The following is a 21,660-nucleotide window of genomic DNA, read 5'->3' as shown; positions in this document are numbered from 1 at the left end:
CTGTAACACTTGGTTATTTTTCTTTATTTTATCTTCGGTGTTTGTCTTTCATGAATTGGAGGCAAGGACATTTGTCTTGCTATCTGCGAAGCCCATCCACAATGATGCCTTCCCATTCAGCTCTCTCAGGACCCCATAGAAAACCTGTGGACTATAACCACTGCTAGTAAAAGATCATGTGGGAAGCTCTGTTGGTAGCAGCATTTTTAAAGCCTTAAAGTACCAGAGCCAATTACCAGGGCAAACAGAGGGTGACTCTCACCATGGGTCTTTAAGTGTTCATGATACCGAGGAAACTGGGACTCCTCACCTTCTTTCTCAACAAGTAAGCCTTGAGTAGGTTGGTGTCCTGAATCAGCAAAGGTGTACAAAGGTATTTGAAAAACAGAAGATGAAATAGAAAGAAATCACTAACTCTAAAGCATATACACTAAGAACTGCATCTTGTTTGTTTGCTTATCTACTACTTGTTGGGTGTGTATTTGCTAGCTCGTTTAGTGCTGTTCTTTTATTTAAACTGAAAAATAACACTTTGACTTTAGGATTCTCATGTTACAGAAAAATTAACTGAGACGAAGAATTTCTGTGTTTATGGACATCTATCAATAAGAATCAAGTCCTGCAACTAAACCTAAATCTGACAACCACCCTGTAGTATTTTCAATCTACTGTGCTAAGAAAGAAAAAAATGATTACAATCTGTTATGCGATGTAAGTCTTTTCTTCCTGAAAGTTCATGTTTCAACCTGTTTTTGACAAAAGAGCTGACCCTGGGTGTGCTGCTGCAGTAGTTCTCAAAAGAAAGAGTTGACAAACTGCCACCAGTGCAATCTTTCAACAGCTGCTAAGGACAGGGTTCTCCTGCCTGCTATGCCTGTCAGCAGTAATTGCCTAGGAAGCAGGAGTCCATGACAGTTCCTGCGGTTGAATTCCAGGTTGAGAAAGAAATCACTGCCCATCCCAGTATCTCAGAAATCTGGGGACATCAATTTAGGGAATAAATTAAATGCTTAGGTTACATTGTTTTAAACTTAGCAGTATGTGATTTTCCATTTCTTCTCAATGTTATTTGCACTACCATACAACCACTTTTTCTGATCAAAAATCAGGAAACAAACCAATCTTGAATGCAGGCAAAATTCCAGGTAAAAAATACATTTTCAAGTTTTAATTCCATTTTATGTTCATGGATGCTCTCCTACCAAATTACAGATTCATCAGGAACAGATAAAATTCGATAAAAACCAAAATATCCAGGGCATCCTTTTCTCTGACCCCAAACCACCCACATCAAATAAGCAAAACTAAAATGGCAAACACATCCACCAGCCAGCAACAGCACTTAGTCTCTGTTCACAAAAAGAATTTGGAGGGAGAACAACAACCTTATAAAGCACTCCTAACTCAACAACACTTAGTCTCTTTGACATTAACGCCTACAAGATGTGCTGGGTGAGCAGAACCACAGGAAAGATTGTTGTATACAAATGCCTTTGAAAAATAACAGGGCTCTCCTGGACAGAAACAAAAGGACTCAGCTGTTTGGAGAAGAAACACCTCTTCATTCTCCTCTCTAAAGGAAACAAAGAAATGTTATTGGAGCAGAAATCACTGTGCATTATCAGTTGACTGCTGAGCAAAAGTAGAAATATCTTTTAACATTGAAATGATGGTATTTGTTGAAATACTGGCTTAGAAAATGAAAAATTACAGTAACTAATTAAGAAAGAAAAGACATTAGGAAGACGTTTTTTGGGTGAAATGTGCATGGCAGGAAGTAGGTTGCTGGATGTACTTTTTAAAAAACCCATCTAGGATTAAGGATAGTTTATTGGACCAACAGGTTTTAAAGGTGGTTGTCAAAATGTTAATGAATTTCCCCAAGAAGCAATGAAAAACCCTCTTGTTGCAAAAGCTGTTATTTTAAAAAGGCAGGTTCTTGTCTTGGGAACAAAGTTATTTGAAGAATTAAAGTACCTATTGGATATAAACAGTAGAACAATAAAAATGTTAAGTTTGTTTCATCTTTTGCTTTCCTTAAATACTATTAATATCCAGAGACTCTGAGGCATCATAGTAAAAACTAGAAGATTTAATGAGTTAACTCATCAACATGGAAATTACCAAAAAGTTTGTTAAAAATTAAGCACACTGCTTCAAAATACTAGACTATCAAGAAAAAATATAACTTCCTAAACTTAGTATTCAATAACATTTTTTTGGTAGTACTGAAGTTTGAACTCAGAGCTTCACACATGCTAGGCAGGTACTCTTATCATTTGAGTCATGCCTCCAGCCTTTTTGTGTTTTTTTTTTTTTTCTATTGTTATTTTCCTCAGACCATGATCTCCCTACCTATGCCTCCTGCATAGTTGCTATCACAGGTGTGTGATATTTGTTGGAATAGGAGCTTCCTAACTTTTTGCTTGAGCTCGTCTTAAACTCTGATTCTCCCAGTCTCTGTCTCTCTAGTAGCTGGAATTACAGGAGTACTCAATAAGTAATCTTGAGCTTTTTTTTTTTAAATATATCAACTATTAATGCTTTCCTAGCCACTATACTCACAGGTCTAGATCATTAACATTTATTACTGATAACAATAATAGAGACAAACACCAAGCAACTATTGTGCCATTTAATTTTCACAAGTTTATAAATAATGAATTTTCTATTATCTCTACTTTATGAAAGAAGAAAGTGAGGCTTAATAATATTTAAAAACTTCATCTGAGTATGCTAAACTAAGCAAGTACAAAATCCAGAATTTGAACTTAGTTTTTACCTGACTCCACAGATTGTGATTTCAGTTTTCATGTGATCATGCATGCTTTTATGCAAAAGGAAGTTTAGGATCCAAAGGCCCCAAAATGTGCCATTTTCCTAACTCTACAGTGGAAAAGAATTATCGAACTCTCTGAATAAGGGTTAATAATCTTAGAAGCACAAATCTAACAAAGGTCCTTATGATGATAAGATTGGAGCCAGTAGAAAAGATATAAGGCCTTTCAGCCTATCAGCATCTCCAACAAATAAATCAAGACGATGTAATTGATCTGCCTGTCATTTACATGGTATTTTAGTTGTAGGTTGGTTAGTGAGTCAACTGGAGATTGCAAATTAAGCTTCTGTGGTTAAGCACTCTCATTTTGACAAGGAGTTTCAAAGGAGGAGAAGAGAAGAGAGGGTTGGGTTAGAGAGGAGAGAAAAACAAAGTAAAAAAGTAGTTAAAATCAGATTTTTTTTCTATTTCTCAAACTTAAAAGAAAATTCGTAGGAGAAATTGAAGTGAGAAGTCTGTTGTGTTTATTTGTTTTCTAATCAAATCTTAACCAAACTTTAATATAGCTGTTTAAAGCAAAGTTTCCTTAATTGTACAAAAGAGATGAAAGACCTGAAGTCCTACCCACCTGGCCATCTTCTTCCCATGAGATCAGTAATCCATTTTGAGTAGGAATCTTGTCCTATCAACTGAGAATATGAAGAAAAATTTATTTTTTAAAAGGGGTATATTTATTCCTTGAATTAATCAACAAATATACCATTGTTTAGGTACTGTGCTAAGTGTAGGACAAGATGAAATGACAGGAATGGTATGCATCTTTACATTACTAGTTTCTAATTTTATCTAAATGTACATATGAAGGTATGCTGGCAGGAAGAGGCCTTGAATGAGAAGATACGACATGGAGGGAGGGAAATCGTGGCACCAAAGCAACAGCATTGGGAAGTAGAAGGATTGAGTGCTGAGTTGAGTCCTGTGGATGTTAATCTTGTGACTCACAGCACAGTGAAAGAGTACAGGGTGAGCCAGAGTTTTGACTTCTCACTACAATGACACAATATCATGGGCCTGAGGAGGAGAGCCTGGGTTTGGATAGATCCATTGGCTTAGCAGCCATCACTCTCTTCATGGAGTTAGAGCCTTATATCCTTTTGGGGATAAGTAATTAGCATAATAAAATATTAGGGTTTCATAATAATTAGAACCCTAAAATCATAGAGCTGAAAGAGACTTTAGTGTTTATATACTAGGATTTTACAGAGAATGGAGGATCAGAGGAATAACCCAAATATGTAAGTCCACCATTTACTGGTGAAGAAGGTGGTATTAGAAACCAGTAGTGTGAAGATGCATACTGTTCCTGTCATGTAACCCTGTTGTCCCACATTCAGCACAGTGCCTAACCAATGGTGTATTTGTTGATTGATTTGATGAATGAATACACCCATTTTTAAAAGTAAAATTTTCTTCATAGTCTCAGTTAGTAGGATGAGATTCCTATTCAAAATGGGCTACTGACCTCAGGGAAGAGGGTAGCCAGGTGTGTAGGACTTTAGGTCTTTCGTCTCTTTTTATTTTCAATTAAGGAAACCTTGCTTTAAACAGTCATATTAAAGTTTGGTTAAGATTTTATTAGAAAACAAAGAAAGAAGAGGTTCTACTCCTCCTGTAAAGTTTGGTAACTTGGAACCCATACATTATTTGTGCACATATACTGCTTAGCCCAGGATGTATCATATGTGTGTGCTTACACTCTTGTATTGTTCTTTTCTTAATTGTCAGTGAAAACAAAGTTCAGAGGCAGTCTTTAATAATAAATGTACTAGAATCAAAACAGAGGGGAGAAATACCTTTTGGGGTAAATGACTGATGATGCTGCCTGGGGCATTCAGCAATTAACACTCACCCTCATTCTTACCAGTCAGCCAGTCCTTAATTCAGCAATTAACACTCACCTTCATTCTTACCAGTCAGCCAGTCCTTAACGAGATATACTAATTTAGCAAAAGCTGAAGATCACAAGAATTGAGTTTAAATTTCTAATCTCTCATGGCAGTACAGAGTGATAGCCCTTCAATAACACAAAGATGCATAAAATAATTTAGGGCTATTCAAAATCTCAGAGCATTTTCAAAGAAATGTTTTTATATTTGATTTTTGTTATAAAATACAAATGAATATACAGAGGTAATGGGCTGCGAGTAATCTACCAGTGACAACATTCTGGTTGCTATAATTAATTTCTAGGTGGCAATTAAAATCTATATATTTTCTTATCACTTTTGGTTTACATGTCCAGATCAACACAACCACTCATCATTATATTTCAGAAGTGGCAAATCAAAAGAGTAAGAACCCACTGTGAAGCTGCATTATCAAGGTAATGACAGCAAAAATCATCACTGTTATGACCTAGATCTGGAATGTCCTGCAAGACTCATGCCTTACAGGTGTGGTTTCCCAGATGGTAGTGCTACTGAGAGGTGACTGATCATGTGGGTGCTGACCACATAAATGGATTGATTCATTGAGTTAATAGCTAAATAGGCTATTAGGAGGTAGAGCTTAGTTGGTGGGAGTAGCTCAGTGGGGGTGTGTTTTTTAAGGGTGCATCTTGTCCCTCCATACCTCTCTCAGTTACCCCACATAAGGCAAGCAGCTTTGCTCCACCAGGCATTCCCTACCATGGTATCTGTCTTGCCAGAGTCCCAAAGCAATGAGGGCTAAGACACCACAAGCCAAAATAAATATTTTCTCCTTTAAGTTGGTTTTCTCAGGCGTTTTGTCACAGTGACTGAAAGCTGAGTAACACTATCACCCTTCTTCATTTAAAATTTTAATTATGAGAAATTAATACCTGAAATGAAGTATTTGAATCAAATTACAGCTGAACAAGAATAGTCATGATTTGTTTGTGTACATTGATGATGTCTTTCCTTCACGTAATCCCATATTCATGAATTCACTCTATTTCAAACTGGTAAGTTATTAATATAAACTTGTGTGCATTAGGCTGATTCACTGTGGAATGTAGGAAAAAAAGAGCACAACAAAAATTGGTCTCTTTACTATATTCAACTCTGCAATACTGATTCTCAACTTTTTTTTGTTGGTGGGACTGGGATTTGAACTCAGGGCTTCATGCTCACAAAGCAGGCTCTTGACCACTGGAACAATGCTTCAAGTCCTGTTTTTCTGTTAAGACGACAAGTGAGTGGTGGGTTTGTCTTTTATTTTTTTCATATCCTTTGCAGAACTCAATGTAGAGTTGTAGACACATTCAGAATCAAGGTTCTGTAGCTCCATTATCCACACAGGACTTCAGTTGGGGTTGGTCTCACACTGGTTACATCAGTCATACTTGATCAATGTCCCCGACTCCCAGCCTCCCAACCTGGCTTTATGGAACATTGCAGGAGCTAATTAAGAAAACTTCTTTGAAGAGAATTAAATGTGCTCTATTCCTGTTTCCACTTCCTCACGAGAGAAGAAATAAAGGATGATTTACCTCAATTTAAGTTTAGAGAAAGAGACTCAATGGGTGGAGATACTGTAATAACCTTTCACTGAGTCCTTTAAAGAATAAAAACCCAGACAGGGGTTGCTCTTCCTTCAGCATGATTTAGGATGAAAGAGAAATGAGGTTCTGAGAAACCTCCTCATCTAAAGGCTAAAATGCAGGGACAAAGTAAATTTGTATCTACTTGGCAACATCCATCATTTGATGGGAGACAGCAAGAAGCCAGAGAGCACCAACAGAGTTAGGGGCTTGATATCCTCAATAAATCAGAAAGGCTTATCACAAACACAAGGACAAGCCTGTCTAGCGTTCCAGAATTGAGCATGGATGAGGTGGGAGGCCACTGGGTCTCTTTTCTGAAAAAATTTACCTGAAATGATTGTATATCTGTGAAAAAATGAGCTCACATGCTATTCTCCAACTAATAAAATGCACATTCTTTTTTCTCTGCCTCCCATCTTCCAACATAGACTCTTACAGGGGAACACGGATTAAGAAATCACTCTATTGGAGCTCCCTTCTAGACGAAGACTCTTTTAGCCTCTGCTTAAACCCATCTGGGAACAGAGAGCTCACCAGAAAGCTATAGAAAGGTAGTTTTCATTGTTCTAAACTTTCTGTTTTATTAAAGCCAGCTGCCCAATAATACCCATCTTCCTTAGTTCTGTCCTCTACATCAACAGAAGTCTTCTTTATCACAACTCTAGATTTTTCTCATTTATTGAGTACCGACTCTGTGACAGCTGCTGTTGTAGGTGCTTGGGGTTTTACGACAGTGGGCAAAATAAATTTTCTGCCCTCCTGGGGCTTAGATTTAAGGTAAGCAAGCAAATAAATCTACAATGCAATGCCTGGTAGTGATACATGCAATGTGGAAAACTAATGCCCTAAATAAAGTGAGAGAAAAAAATGCCATGTGGAAAGAATGTTCCAGGAAGAAAGAACAGGAAGTACAAAAGCTGTGGGCAGGACTATGGCTAGAACTTGGGAGCAACAGGACGAAGACCATGTGGCTGAAGCCTCACAAACAAAGGTTAAAACTGACAGGAGATGAAGCCAAAGAGGTAACCAGGTGATTGGAAACCATAGTAAATCTATGGATGTTGACTAAGTGAAAGCGAAGCTAGTGGATAGCTTGAAGCAGGGGGTTGATATAATGTGGTTTATATTTGAGAAATTATTCCGGCTATTTTCTAAACAGGCTGCAGAAGGGCAAGGTAGGAACAGAGACTAGTTTGAATATGATTGCTGTGGTTTGCACAAGAGATGATAGTGGTTTGGATTTCAGCAACAAGACTATAGGTAATGAGGGAACTGACAGGATTTGCTAATAAAATGGCAGGATAAATTAGGGGTAATGCCTGCAGTTTTTTAATCAAAGAAACAGGTGTTATTTAGTGCACTAGGGAAGACTCCAGGGACAATTGGTTTTGGAATGCAAAAATTGAAAGTGTGTTCTGTATATGTTCATCTTGAAATGCTTTTTATACAGCAATTATATTATATATGTCACTGGCATGGTTTGAATGTGTCCTGAAAAATTCACATGCTTGGAGCTTTGTCTGTAGTGTGGTCAGGCTGGAGTAGTGCAACGTTTAAGATCAGGACCTAGGGGAAAGTGATTATTAGGTTATGGAGAGCACCACTCTCAGAAGGGGTTAATGCAGGTATCATGGGTCTGGATTAGTTCTTTTGAGAACAGGTTGTTTTAAGAGAACCTGAAACCTCTCCTGAATATCTCCTCTGTATGCACCACCTGCCACTGTCACCCACCATGATGACACGTACCAGACAGTCACCGGAGCTGAGAAGCTGCTTGTGCCAAGCTCTTGAACTTCCAGAACCAAATAAATCCCTCTTCTTAAAAAAAATACCCAGCCTCAGTCATTTTACTAAAACAACAGAAAACAAACTAAAACAGGAGATAATACAGGGATGAAATTTAAAGCCATAGAACCTAGTGAAACTACCCAGGAAAAGTGGTAGGTAGGGAAATAAGCGGATACCAGCATTGTGTTTTAGGAAAATCTAGTTTTTAGAGGTTAAGGAAAGAAATTTTTCTCTCTAAACTTATTTATTTGTATGTCTTCATAGATAAATCTTGAGAGCACATTACTAAGAAAACAAGATAGGTTCTTCCTGGAAAAAATAGTTGATATCCTTCATAAAAATGAAAAGATTTGAGAATCAAAGTATAACAAATAACCAGAGGCCCTAAATTGTTTTTTATTTTAAGTTGTCTGATGGATCAATTTTTCCATTCTAACAGACATCCCACCTAATCCATTACTAATATTTCCAACTCAAAAACATCACAAACACAAACAGGAGGAGAAAATCTATAGCTTTTCACATTAAACAATCTTCATTACATTTTCCATGGTATCATTTTTAACAATTTATTTTTTATTCCTGAGAAATTGTACTCAATGTATTACATTAAAGTCCACACTGATTTTGTTTTTCTTAAGTTTACTTAAATTGCAAGAGTTTTCCTAAGACAAGTTACAAGAGAAAGTTCCAGATAAAAGTTTCAAAAGTTGTAATTCCAGTAATGAGGAACTGTACCAACTAAGTTAATGAGAGCAGTAACTAGGCGTGATTCCTCATTGAGTAGGTCACAGTGCTTTCTGCAAATGAATAGCGACTAATTTCAAAGTGATGAAGGGAAAATTTAGAAAAGAATCATTCAGTTTCATCAACTCTTTGGTGGGCTGCCAAACTCTCAACTGCCATGTCTGCTTTCTAAAGATTCCTCCTAAGTATAACCCTCTGAAGTCTGATCTAATGGAGCCATCAGGAAACCATCACTACCTATCTTGCTGGGGCCACTGAACCACTGTTGCCATAATAATCTAGGGTAGAATTCTGTAGGACCTATAATCAAACAGATGAACACACTGTCATGATTATTTGGAGTAGTGAGAAAATCCATGGTTACTTGACATGAAAGATTACCTTTTATTAGGTAATATAAACATAGAATCTCAAAGGGTTAGATTCCTATCAAGCAAATAAGAAAATTACCAGTTTTAGTTTTAATTTAGGCACAGGAGAAAAAATACTTTTGAAAATCACGCACCTTTTGTTCTACCATCTCTTTCCTTAAACAAACAAACAAACAACAAACAACACAAACAAAAAACCTCTCTCCACAAACTGCTTCAATTGATCAGAAAATCAAAGTGCAAAAACCCCCTTTTTTATGAATAATGTATTAAAGATAGAAACCAGTGGAAGTTTCTGAAGAGCTATTTTGAAAGCATCTAGTTTTGTTTTTTATGAGAGAAGACATAGATTTGATGGATAAGAAAACAAGAGTTCTGATGAACCCTGGTTAAAGTGGGTTGCCCAGGCTGCTTATATACAATACTGATCGAAATGTAAGAAATGACAGTGCAGGACAAGTCATGATTGGAGGATTGTTCCTTTAAGGCTCTAACAATTATAACATGGGCACAAAGACAGAGGAAGGTCTTATTCATTTCTGTAATCCCATCCCTAGCACATTTCCTCACCCATGCTGGTAGGTTTTACATTAGAGGTTTGTTGAATGAATTAAGCTGAATCCACTCAGCATTTCTCTTGCTAGCCAAATATCTTCAAGATATATCAAGTAGTACTCTTTCCTATTTCTTCTTTTATGAAGCATTTTTAATTTTATAAACGTTGATGTTAAATTGCTTCTTATGACTGGTTATGATTTTATTGTACATAGTATTTTTTTACTTTTTATCAGTAGAAAATGTCCACCTTTTGAGTATTTACTGTAAATTCTGTTGTGCAGTATTAGTAGTTCCAAGTCTATTTTTCATTGTGTACTTTTTCTTATCTTTCCATTTAAAACTCTACATTTTCATTAAACATTATTTTTGGATATTAAAACTATGTAATGTATGTATACAGTAGAAAATCCAAAAAGAATAAAGAACACAGACTAAAAAAGTAAGCATTTTCTGACATAGTTTCTGTGTCTTGGGCAACCACTGTTCGCAAACACTTTTGTAGGTATATTCTGTGCATATACATACATATTCTTCATATCCATTTTGTTTTACATAAATGATAAAACATACTGATCACAAAGCATCCTGCATATAATTTAGCAATATATATCAGATTTTCTGCCACTTCTGTAACTTATTTCATTCATTTAGTATATTCACATATCACTTACTCATTCAGTATATCAATTTCAGCTCCATTTTTAAAGGTTGAATGGTATATTATACAGATGTACTGAAATTCTTGTAGACAGTCTTCTTTTGTCATTTGGCTGTTTGTTTTGCTATTACAGATACTATTGAAATTAACTTTATCATTTCACATATGGATAGGTACATTTATGGTCTGAAATCCTAAAAGGAAGCCAAAAGGCTCTAAAGCATTAAAAAGTTAAAGAAATTTTAGTTGGGTGTGGTGGCACCCACCCCTCATACCAGCCCTCAGGAAACTGATTCAGGAGGATTGTGAGTTTTAGGCCAACCTGGGCTACACAGAAAGATCAGGTCTCAAAAAAGGCAAATGGCTGGGGATGCAACTTAGTGGTAGAACATTTGCCTAGCATATGGAAGGTCTTGGGTTGGATCCCCAGTGCTGTGAATAAAAGTTAAAGATATTTTATTATCCATACTCCAAGATGATGGAGAACCAGTCTCAGCTCTCAGCTCAAAAAGAGCCTCTTTCACCTTGCCTGCCAAAAGAGGGGATTGTCCCAGTTATGTGGGAAATGTGATTGATGAAAAATGATGCTTGAACCATGCAATTCTTTTTTTAAATTGTTGTTTTGGGTGGGAGTACACTGTTGCATTTACAAGAGTTGTTATAATATATCAAATACATCAAACTTGAATTCACCCCCTCCTTTAACATTATACAAATGTGTAGTAGATTTACTGGGAACATCTTCCCTACTCTGATTTCCTTTTTCTTTTAATGAATAAAAATTCTCATTTTAATATAGTCTAATTTTCCATGTATTATTGTATACTTTCATTTCTCAGAGAAATTTGAGTGAAAGTTTTTTTTTTCTCAAAATAGAGTACAAAGAAGGGATCCAATTATCTTTTTAAAAAGATAGATATCCTGTTTTCCCAGTATGAAACATTGAATAATGTATCTTTTTACACATTCAAAATGCCACCTTTATCATATGCTAAACTCCCTTATGAGTCTGCCTACTTGTGGATTTTCATGTTTTAATTGTTGCCATTTTAAAATATAGTTTAAAATCTATTAGTTTGGAACATCTCTCCTTATTGTTCCTTTTCTGAAATTTCCTGCTTATTATTTTTTCCATATGAATTTTAAATAAACTTTTCTTGTCTTTTCATTAACATGTTTGCTAAAAGTTCTTTTGTAAAATTAAAAACTCACAGTTTTTGAAGGTGCACCTTCTTTTCTAGTGACAAGTTATGGTGTCCCTTCTTATATGTCCCTTAGTGACACCTTCAAGTTACTTTTATGTAGATCTCGCATGTTTACCAAGAGTTTATTTTGAACTGTTTATCATTTTAGTTGCTACTATAAATGACATATATTCCCATTATATCCTTTAGTTCACTGCTGTGTCTACATAGCTGCATCAATTTATATGCTATTGATTTCCATATATTATTTTTATTCTTGGCCATTTTGCTGAATTCCTTTAATGCTTAAGATAGTTTTTGGATAATTCCCTTTGGTTTAGCATCACAAATAAAGTTTTTTTTTTACCTTTTCAATTCATAATCAAACTTACATCCAGAACAATGTCAATATAATAGTTTTAAGGGACATACTTTAAGAAAGGTTGAATAGGTAATGATGTATTTTTTTACATCTTGACTAAGTCTAAACTGTTTGGGTCTTAAGCTCTTTTTCTCAAAGTTCTAAAACTTTTGTTTGGTGTGGCTTAAAAGATTTCCTCTCTCCCTTCACCTTTTTAAAATCTCTGCTCACTAAGGTTATCTCAAGTTTTGCTCATTCTCACTAATTTCAGGGAACCTATCTTTTACTTAGTGCTTATTCATAACCTGTATAATGATACTACTTAGATTCTTTATTAGTTTCTCAGGTCTGCAATCTTTCTTTTCAACCCATTCTGTTGTTTCTTCATTTTGTGATTGAACATTTGTTGTATTGAATTTATTTTCTTAAGTTGTTCTATAGTATAAATAGTAAGTAATTTACGTTCCTTGAACCATAGGTTGAGCTCTTGTCTTCTCCCATCTTTTCTTTCTTCCTCTTTTCCTTCTTTACTGTCCTTTTCTCCTCATTATTTTTTTATTTTTATTTTTTTGCAGATTATGAGGACCAAGATCACACAGGGTTAATAATAAATAGTAATAAATAGGAGTCCTGGAGCCATATATCAATGATGTATGTCCTGACTCTGTCACAATTTGTATAATTTTAGGCTAGTTACCAACCACTATATTTATACATGTACTACAAGTACCTCATTGGGTTTCTTTTCTTTTTTTTGGGTGGTACTGGGGTTTGAATTCAGGGCTTCATGCTTGCTAGGCAGTGCTCTACCACTTGGGCCATGCCTGCCTTTTTCATTCTGGTGATAGGGTCTTACTTTTTGGCCAGGTTTATCTGGATTGCAATCCTCCTATTTCACTTCCTGCCATAGCTGTGATGATAGGTGTGCCACCATGCCCAGCTTTTTTTCTGTTGAGATGGGCTTTCATGGACTACTTTTGCCTTGGCAGGCCTGGAACTGTGATCCTCTACATCTCGGCCTTCCATGTAGCTGGGGTAATAGGTGCACCCCATTGCACTCAGCTATTGGTTGAGATGAGGTTGGGTGAACTTTTTGTCTGGGTTGGCTTGGAACTGTGATCTTCCCAAGCTCAGCCTCTCAAATAGCTAGGATTATAGGCTTGAGCTACCATGTGTGGCTCTCACAGAATTTCTTAAAAGGACTAAAAGAAATAGACATATAAAACACTTAGAACACTGCTTCACACACACTAAGTGTTTAATAGATTAGATTATAATGGTGAAACTTCTATTGGCTTTTTGTTGTAGTTACAGAGTTAAACTTTTATACCACTCATTCATGGTTAGGCCCTTGAGAAGACATTTTATTTGTTCTGATATAACATATGGCTAACTTATCCTTTCCTTTGCAATTACAATCATTTTGTTCTTCCATTTGAGTCACAGTAGGAGGTTGCATATTTTGTGTTCTAATCATTTCCTTGCCTGAGCATCAGCTGAGGAAGGAGTTGGAGAACAGCCTCTTATTAGAGGCTATAAGCCAGTAGCCATTTTCCTTACAACACCAAAACTCTGCTGCCTCTTGAGGTTTTGCTGAATGTCTTACACTCTTCAAAAAAAAAAAAATCAGTTGTTTCAGCTGGATATCAGTTTGTTAATAGTGTGTATGTTCTTCTTGGTAGAAAATTTTTCCTACAGGCATCGTTTTTATCTGTATCTTTCCATTAGTCCATTAGTTTTATATTCAGTCTTCCATTATATCTGTGGGATTCACTTTTAATTCTACATGTACCGAGCAACACGTGGACTTGCCAGGTTAAATCCTGTTTCCAAGAATCCCATCTTTTAACCTTTAAGTCACCAGTAATTGATACAAATGAGGAAAGGGTGAGCAATGTGAGGAAGGACTATGAAGAATGACTATGAAGAATGTTACCAATAGGTCTGGATGCTAGGCCCAGTCCAATAATATAGTTAATAGAGAGAAGCAAATGTATAAACTCATCTTCAAAGTAAATTAGTCAAATGTAGGGTATGACAGATCTAATAGCCAAGATCATATAGGAAGTATTTAACGTTCTCTATTCTTGATAAAACCAACAAATCAAAAGATTTTTTAAAACAAAGTTAACACAATTACATTAAGAGTACAGAGCTAACACACAGTATATGCTTTCAGGCATCTGAAAGTCTAATTGTATTTAATGCTATTTAGGCAGGATATTACCAACTTGAGAAAATTTATACAGCAAAAATAGTAAAATAAAGTGCCTTAAAATGATGATGTATCAAGAACGGCCAAAGAACTGAGGTAACTTTGTCAGAAGAAAAGAGGCCTAAGAGGAACATTGGCAGTGGTCTATTAATGTTTTAAGAGCTTGCCTATGAAGAGTTGTCCATGACAGCTGGAAAGGGCAGAAATAAGATCAATGGTTGATTTTAGAGGCATGCCAACTTTCAGCAGAATTTTAGTGAGGAGGACACACAGTTTCCCAAGTAAACAGCTGCCATCTGCTGTTTCTCCCCAGGTCATTAAAGAAACTGAGATTTTGGTCAAGATTACTGGGCAAAAGCCTGTATGTGTACTTATCTGGTGGTATTGTAAGTGCCTATGTGTATGTATATTTAACACAGTACATTGTGACTACCATCCCATTTAAGGGCATACCTTGTCCCTATCCTCAGCTTTTAGTCTGCACACAGAGGGTACTCAATTAATGTTTTGCTAAATACTTAAGTAAATCTGTGCATGTTTGGGTCATTTTTTTTGTTTTGTTTTGTTTTTTAGGTCTGCATTTTACATATGAGGGAAAACATGAATGTTTTCATGTTTTGATAGAGTAGAATAGTTGACATCTAATCATTCTTGTACATCAGAATTATGAGTTTTCTTTTAAAAATTGGTACCATATTCAATTGATTCATGTGAGTAGAACTATAAATGTTAAATTTTCCAATTTGATTCAACTACTTATGAGTAGTCAAGGAACATTGTTAGGTCTCTGGGAAGCAACTACTGAATTCTTTCTTCATATGTCCTATAGTGAACAAGTCACAACCCCTACCCCCACACCCCGTACCTTTTTCACTCACCACTATAAAGCACTGATTCACCTAGAAAACTCTATCACTATGTAGTCCAGGTTGATCATGAACTCAAGATCCTCCTGCCTCAGTCTCCTGAGTGCTGAGATTTCAGGTGTTTGCCACTACACCTGGTTTTTTCCTTCTTAATAGCTTCCTTTCCATTATTGACTGATATTTCTCAGTCTTGCATAATATTACCTTTTACTCTGCAAATCTTGGTAGAATCTCAGAACTGCATAATCCACAGCATTTTCCTAGCTTAAAAATGTTTAAATTGGCTTTCTCTATGGGTATTAAAAAGCAATTTTATTTTAGCTTTCTGTGTGAAATAAATTTTCTTCAGGAAATAAATTCTCAAGGTATCTTGGTACAACTGAATTACATCTAGAGACAAGTCTATGGCTTTTGACTGATGACTTAATGGTATTAGGAGTCATAGTCCATAAATAAAAAGTACTGTGAGCTTTAGGATTATTGGATCTGAACATTCCTTAGAAGAATTTAATGTACATTGGTTGATGAGTTGGGGAACCAAAATGGGTTTAGTTAGGGGACTGTGATGTATTCACAATGAAGCCAGTGCAGCATTTTAGTCTACTGAATAGGTACTTGGTAGAAAAGCCAAAATTTCCTTGTGTATTATTATTTCTTTGATTTAGCATTTAGAACTATCTGAACTAATAAATGGATTTTGAAATATTTATTGACAGAATGGATGATTATTTTCTGTGCATTTTTAAAAAAAGTAAACATGGAAGAAGAGCATTTAAAATGAGCACTGACATATGGGCACATATATCTCTATTTAATATGCCCATTTTAACAGGTAGGTAAAGCAAAGATTTAAACACAGGTCCTGACTCTAAATCCTAAAGTCTTTTCACCAAATTGCTTTGCTTTTTATCATAAACTAAAAAGATTTGCAGTTATATTATTTGCCATGGCAATATATTTCCTTTTAAAACTTTAAAAATACTGTAAGGAAGGTAAGTCACAATGTGTTATGGGGAAATGACAAAACTTTAAATTTTTAAAAACAAAAAAATACATTTAGTTTAGCACACTTTAAAAAGATCTGTACCTTTCATGGTAAAAGTAATTTTGACTTAAATAATGGTTTCAAAGAACTAATGATGACAAATTCTGTTTAAAAATGATGGAATAGTTTTCACTAGCATATAAGTAAGTCAAGAAAAAATGATGGCCATATGAGCCCCATCTGGCAAATAAAAGAAGAGGCACAATCCCTTCATTTCCAAAGGACTTGGAAATGTAACCAATTACTTACTCTTCCATAATGTTGTAATGTACATGACAGTGGGGATTACAGTGGCAATATTTGTAGTTTATTTTTCCCACATAAATCATTTGCTAAAAGATCTCAGGAGAGATCTTGTTTACAGACATCATTATGAAGGCTGACCAAATATTAGCTTAGACAAAGCTTCCAATCCACAAGCACATATCTTGTATCCAGAAATAATCAGAAATGATCGATGTGCATACATTAGAAGTTATACAGATAATAGTCAGCAAACAAGGCAAACTCAGCAAAAGTATTGTCCTTTACTCACGTAGAAAAAATATTTATTTTTTCATGATTTTGTGTCCAATTCTGTATGTTTTATTCCCCCAAAAAGTCTGTGCTCAAGCAAATCCCCTTGTGTACCAAAGAAATAATTTGGTCATTCAAAAGGATTGGAAAAGAAATTCGCACTAAAAGAAAAATGCAGTGCTTTGAGACTTTATGCTGAATGGTTAAATTTGCCCTTTATGCTTACTAAGAGTCAAACCTTTGTTCGGAATGACCTTTCACTGAAAACAGGCCCACCTACCACTCAGAACTCAGAGCCCAGAACGTGAAACTGAGTAAGATGTAGACTATTACCTGCATTCACAGATAAATTTGCACATGCTTTAAAAAATGAATGCACATTATAATTTACCTCACAGCAAGAAACAGGAGAAATGTATAGTATCCCTTCACGCAGTAAATGGTTGAGTGCCAGGAATCAAACCCATGTATAAATTTCATGCTTAGTTTCTATATATGGTGTGGTAAACTGCGAGGTCATAACAACTGAATTCTGAATAACTCAAAACTTTGCTTACCTAACTACCCCACGTTAGATGATAGTCCCACATGTTAAATAATGGACCAAGTTGAAAAGAGAATTTCAGTTCAGGCAGTGTCTGTACCAAGCGTAAGGACAGTATATTTCAAGCAATATTATGAGAAACAACTTATGCTAAAAGGTCACTAACGGGAGTGGAGGTAAAAGAATGAAGTTAAAGGAGGTGAATATGGTTGATGTACTAAATATACAAGAATGAATACAGAATTTTTAAACCGGTTGAAATCACCATAAAAAGGGGACTAAGGCAGAAAGGAGAAAATTAGAGGGATGAACCAATTCAGGTTATAATACATATAATTTATACATGGAAATATCACAGTGAAATATACTATATAGCTATCTTAAACAAACAAAAATGTCTTTTTTCAAAAACAGAGAATAGGAAGGCAAAACAGGTCTTGTCTGGGGTTTGGTACCAGTGGAAAGGGGGAAGATACAAGGAAAGAGTATAGGAAGGTGAATATAGTGGAAATATTATTTAAACATGTATGTAAATGGAAAAATTAGACCTGTTGAAAATATTCCAGAAATGGGGAGAGGGGAGATAAAGGAGACTGATAGATGGGGGTGAATTAAACTATGATATATTGTAAGAACTTTTATAAATGTCACAATGTATCCCCAGTACAATAATAATAAAAAAAGATAGCATATTTAATTTTTAATTAACATTGTAGTTCATTTAGTATTCATGGAATGTTTAGATTGTGCTCAGTATAGGAAGCCCTAATCTAAATACTAAATATCAAGCTATAAGAATAATAATTTGCCAATGGTCAATTTTTGCTGTTTTCAAGTGATTTTTACACATTAACATTGAGATAGATAGTTCACTTTGGACCTGTTGGTACCAGAGAGAGCAAAAGCAAGGACAGATAGGGGACTAAGAACAGATTAGAACAAAGACGTGATTATACAGAAATAGAAAAGCTGGTAAATTTTAATAATTTAGATATTTGATAAATTGTATGTCTTTCATACCATGTTAGGGTGCATGTCAAGTTGATATTTAACCAAACTGGACAAAAATCTGTCATATAGGATACTATGAAAAAAACATAAAATAATAAAAATCTTCTGTAATTTGGAAATTAACTTTTGATCAATTGGTCATTTTGGGACATTCATTATGCAGTTATTTGGCTATTAGAATGCATCAAGATTCATTGTATAGTAGGACCTCTATGCTTTTATTTTGGTCTGGAATACTCCTTTCCATTCTTTACATGGTTAAACTTCTATTTTAATTTATACCTTAAGATTTAAAGTGGTGGTTACTCATAGAATTCCCTTTGGCCCATTATCTAATTGATTCCCCTTTATTAATCTTTTACACTCCTTCACAGCACTTTTCCACTTTATATTATAGTTGCTTTCCTCACAAGACTATAATCTCCTTGAGAACAAAAACCACCTCTTTTTTTCTTTGCAAATATCTATTGTCTAGCTCAGCGATATAGTAAATAACAAATATTTATTGAATCACTGAAAGACTAAGTCAAATGTAAATCCAGATAGCTTGGCAATGTATATAGATAACTGAATCCAGTTGGCACAGTTGACCAGAAGGTTCATGCTTACAGTAAAGAACCCATGTGATCAAAGAAGGGCAGATAAGGGCCTGGGCATACAGGCTACATTCTAGGTGTTCTACAGCATTTTGGCTCTCATAGTAAAGATGAATCCCATCTTCCTCTCTGTCCCACTGAATTCATGGCCCAAGTTCCATCATGAGACCAACTTTATTTTTTCCTTGCATTAGAGTTAGTTGACTTTACATCGCTCTCATTAGAACTTTTTAAGCAAAGAGATTATGATCCCCTTTTATCTTCCAGAGTGTAAGAGTTTCCATGATATAAATTAAACATTGGTAGAAATTTCTACACACACACACACACACACACACACACACACACACACACACACACACACTGTAATTCAAAAGGAAAAAAAATAAGGTGCTAAGTAAAGTTAAGAAAGCAAGGTATCATCAGATTTAGTGTAGAATCCAATTTCATGAATTAATTTGCTCTGATTTTGCGCGTCCTGCATTTTAAGGTACTAGAAGGGATTAGGAATTCAAACAATGACTAGAATACTTCCTTTCCTTGTAAATCAATAGGCTTTATATAGAGAAATAAATCCCCATCAGTGACCTCTGGATGGGTAGCAACAGTAAGGAAACCAGGACTGACTCAGCAGAATCCCTACAAACTCCACAGGGATTTGGCAGGAGCAAGCTTTCAGGATGTAAACTTATTCCCAACAATCTCCTGGCTCTCCTTGGCTCAGTAGACCAAGCCTGTGTGCAACCCCATGTCGCATATGTGGTGCTTTTATGATAGCCTGTGTATCCCTGGTTGATAAATGCTCACAGCTCAGTTCTCCCCTCCATATCACAAACAACTCCTGTCAGACTGAAGTAAAACATCTGGAGGGGGCCCTCTTGCCAAAATAAAGATACAAAAGAGGTGCTTCTGAAAAAAATTTAGGAGCCTTGGTCATCAGTTCCCTACAGCTTTTAAGTGCTCTGCTGAGCAACTGGAGGTCATCCAGTGACTCAGAGAGCAGGAAGTCTACAAACAGATGACAATACTTTCCTGAGTGGTTAAATTAGTATTTGCCTATGGGTGTGCGGAGTAATTTCTGTTAATTGAATTAAGGAAAAAGCTACATATTACTTATATATTGTGTATGTTTTCAATAGAAATAACGTGTATACTCAGTTTGTTTGCTTTAAAAATACCTTGCCGCTATAATTTTAGCAGATGGGTTGGTAGGAAATTTTTCATACACTAAAGAATGAGAATGTTTTACTTACTGTCTTCTTTTGAAATTTAATTATGTGATTTTAATGTACTTGAATTTAACTGGTAAGGGGTATCTGAGTATTTTCATTGTATTGCCAAACACTTGTTACCAAGGCTAAAACCACATGTAGTAGATAATACTACAATAACATCTATACATAGCTAATATTTGTTGGGTGGTCAATTTGTGCCAGGATTTATTCTAAATATTTTGTGTCAATCAACTCATCTAATTTTCACAACCTAAGATTCTGCACTGATTTTGTTCTGTTTTTTTTTTTTTTTTGCATTTTGTAGACAAGAAAATTAAGGCAAAGACAGGTGAAGCATTTTGCCCTAGTTAAGCAAGCAGTGAGCTCCAGAGCGTACCAATCTAGATGCTTTGACCCTAGAGACTGCAAACTTAACCACCAGGCTCTGCTTGCTCACTCCAAGCCAGCTATTGATTAAATGCTTACTCTTCATAAAGCCTATGAATAGTGCTGCCATTGTGACTGCCACCTAATAATGAGGGGATTAATTCAGCTAAGGTGACTCCAGCAGTAAATGCTGACCCAGGGTCTTGAACTTGGTCCTGACTCTTGTGCCTGAGATCTTAAATATATCCACTACTGCCTCCAGACAAGGAGATGTGCTTCTTTTTCAGTCACATTTAGCATTCCAGATTTGGTTTTAAAGGAAAGCATAGTGATTATCCAGTCATAATCTAAAATATTTAAGCTAATTTTTAGATTTTTTTAAGCTACTTGAAATACTACTATGCTAATATTGTATCATCATTCAACAGTGCTAAAAGGAATAGTCTTAGTATGATGATAATCACACTATTTATGTGACTCCACAGAGTAACCATAATAATCTGTAGAGATTTGTGAACATTAAAAAATTTTTTAAAACTTACTTTGTCTTGCCAAGTATAAAATATTATGTAGTACTTGTTGAAACAACATATAAGAATATAACAATATCAAAACAAATCATAAAAGTATTACAAAAATATAATTTGCTATGTAACTATACATTATTTTAATTATTATTTATATTAACTTGTTAAATGAGAGGATTTATCATTTCTATCTGAAAATTTAGAAAGTATGCATTAATGTGCTAGTCACATTATGATGATCCAGTAAGTTAAAAAAAAATAATAAAAATGTTAAGTGTTTGTTGCATCACTATTTATAAGAATGTTCCTATATAGGACTGGCATTAAATTTAGAGCTTTGGCTTCTGTAAAAATCACTAGCACAGAATTTCTCTTGGTAAGCACTGAATGTCAGAGAATACAAGAAGATACCCTGAAAGCGGATTATGGCATACACTTTGGTCAAATGGTTTGCCACTCATGTCTTAGTACGAGTCATTTATGTTTTTATTACCTTTAGGTCCTTTGAATAGCTTGATTTCCACAACAGTCTCCAAAATGGGTCGCCTTCTACGCACATACAGCCGAACGATGGACCCCGCTTCTTTGAGGGCTTCCACTGCTTTACTGTGGGAAACCTCTGAGACATCAACCTCATTCACCCGCAGGATACAGTCATTGACCCTGCAAAGAAGGAAATAGGCAGGACTCAGGAGCTGCTAGAAACATGTCTTAAAGAAAGCTATCAT

General features: G+C 35.4%; 1 protein-coding gene across 19 annotated transcripts in view; it reads right to left on the bottom strand.

Moving 5' to 3' along the window:
- The window catches only part of Dlg2 (discs large MAGUK scaffold protein 2), a 2,025,432-nt gene that overhangs the window by 516,230 nt on the left and 1,487,542 nt on the right, over nt 1-21,660 (bottom strand). For all 19 annotated transcript variants that reach the window (XM_074081674.1, XM_074081712.1, XM_074081675.1 and 16 more), the window contains one exon: nt 21,426-21,595. In XM_074081674.1, the coding sequence (XP_073937775.1) occupies nt 21,426-21,595 (170 nt within the window). The remainder of the gene's footprint in view (nt 1-21,425; nt 21,596-21,660) is intronic.

This window comes from Castor canadensis, chromosome 1 (genome assembly GCF_047511655.1).
Source record: "Castor canadensis chromosome 1, mCasCan1.hap1v2, whole genome shotgun sequence".
In the NCBI taxonomy this organism is placed as follows: domain Eukaryota; kingdom Metazoa; phylum Chordata; class Mammalia; order Rodentia; family Castoridae; genus Castor; species Castor canadensis.
Note: the sequence above shows the minus strand (reverse complement) of the source record. Positions and strands in the feature narration are given on the sequence as shown.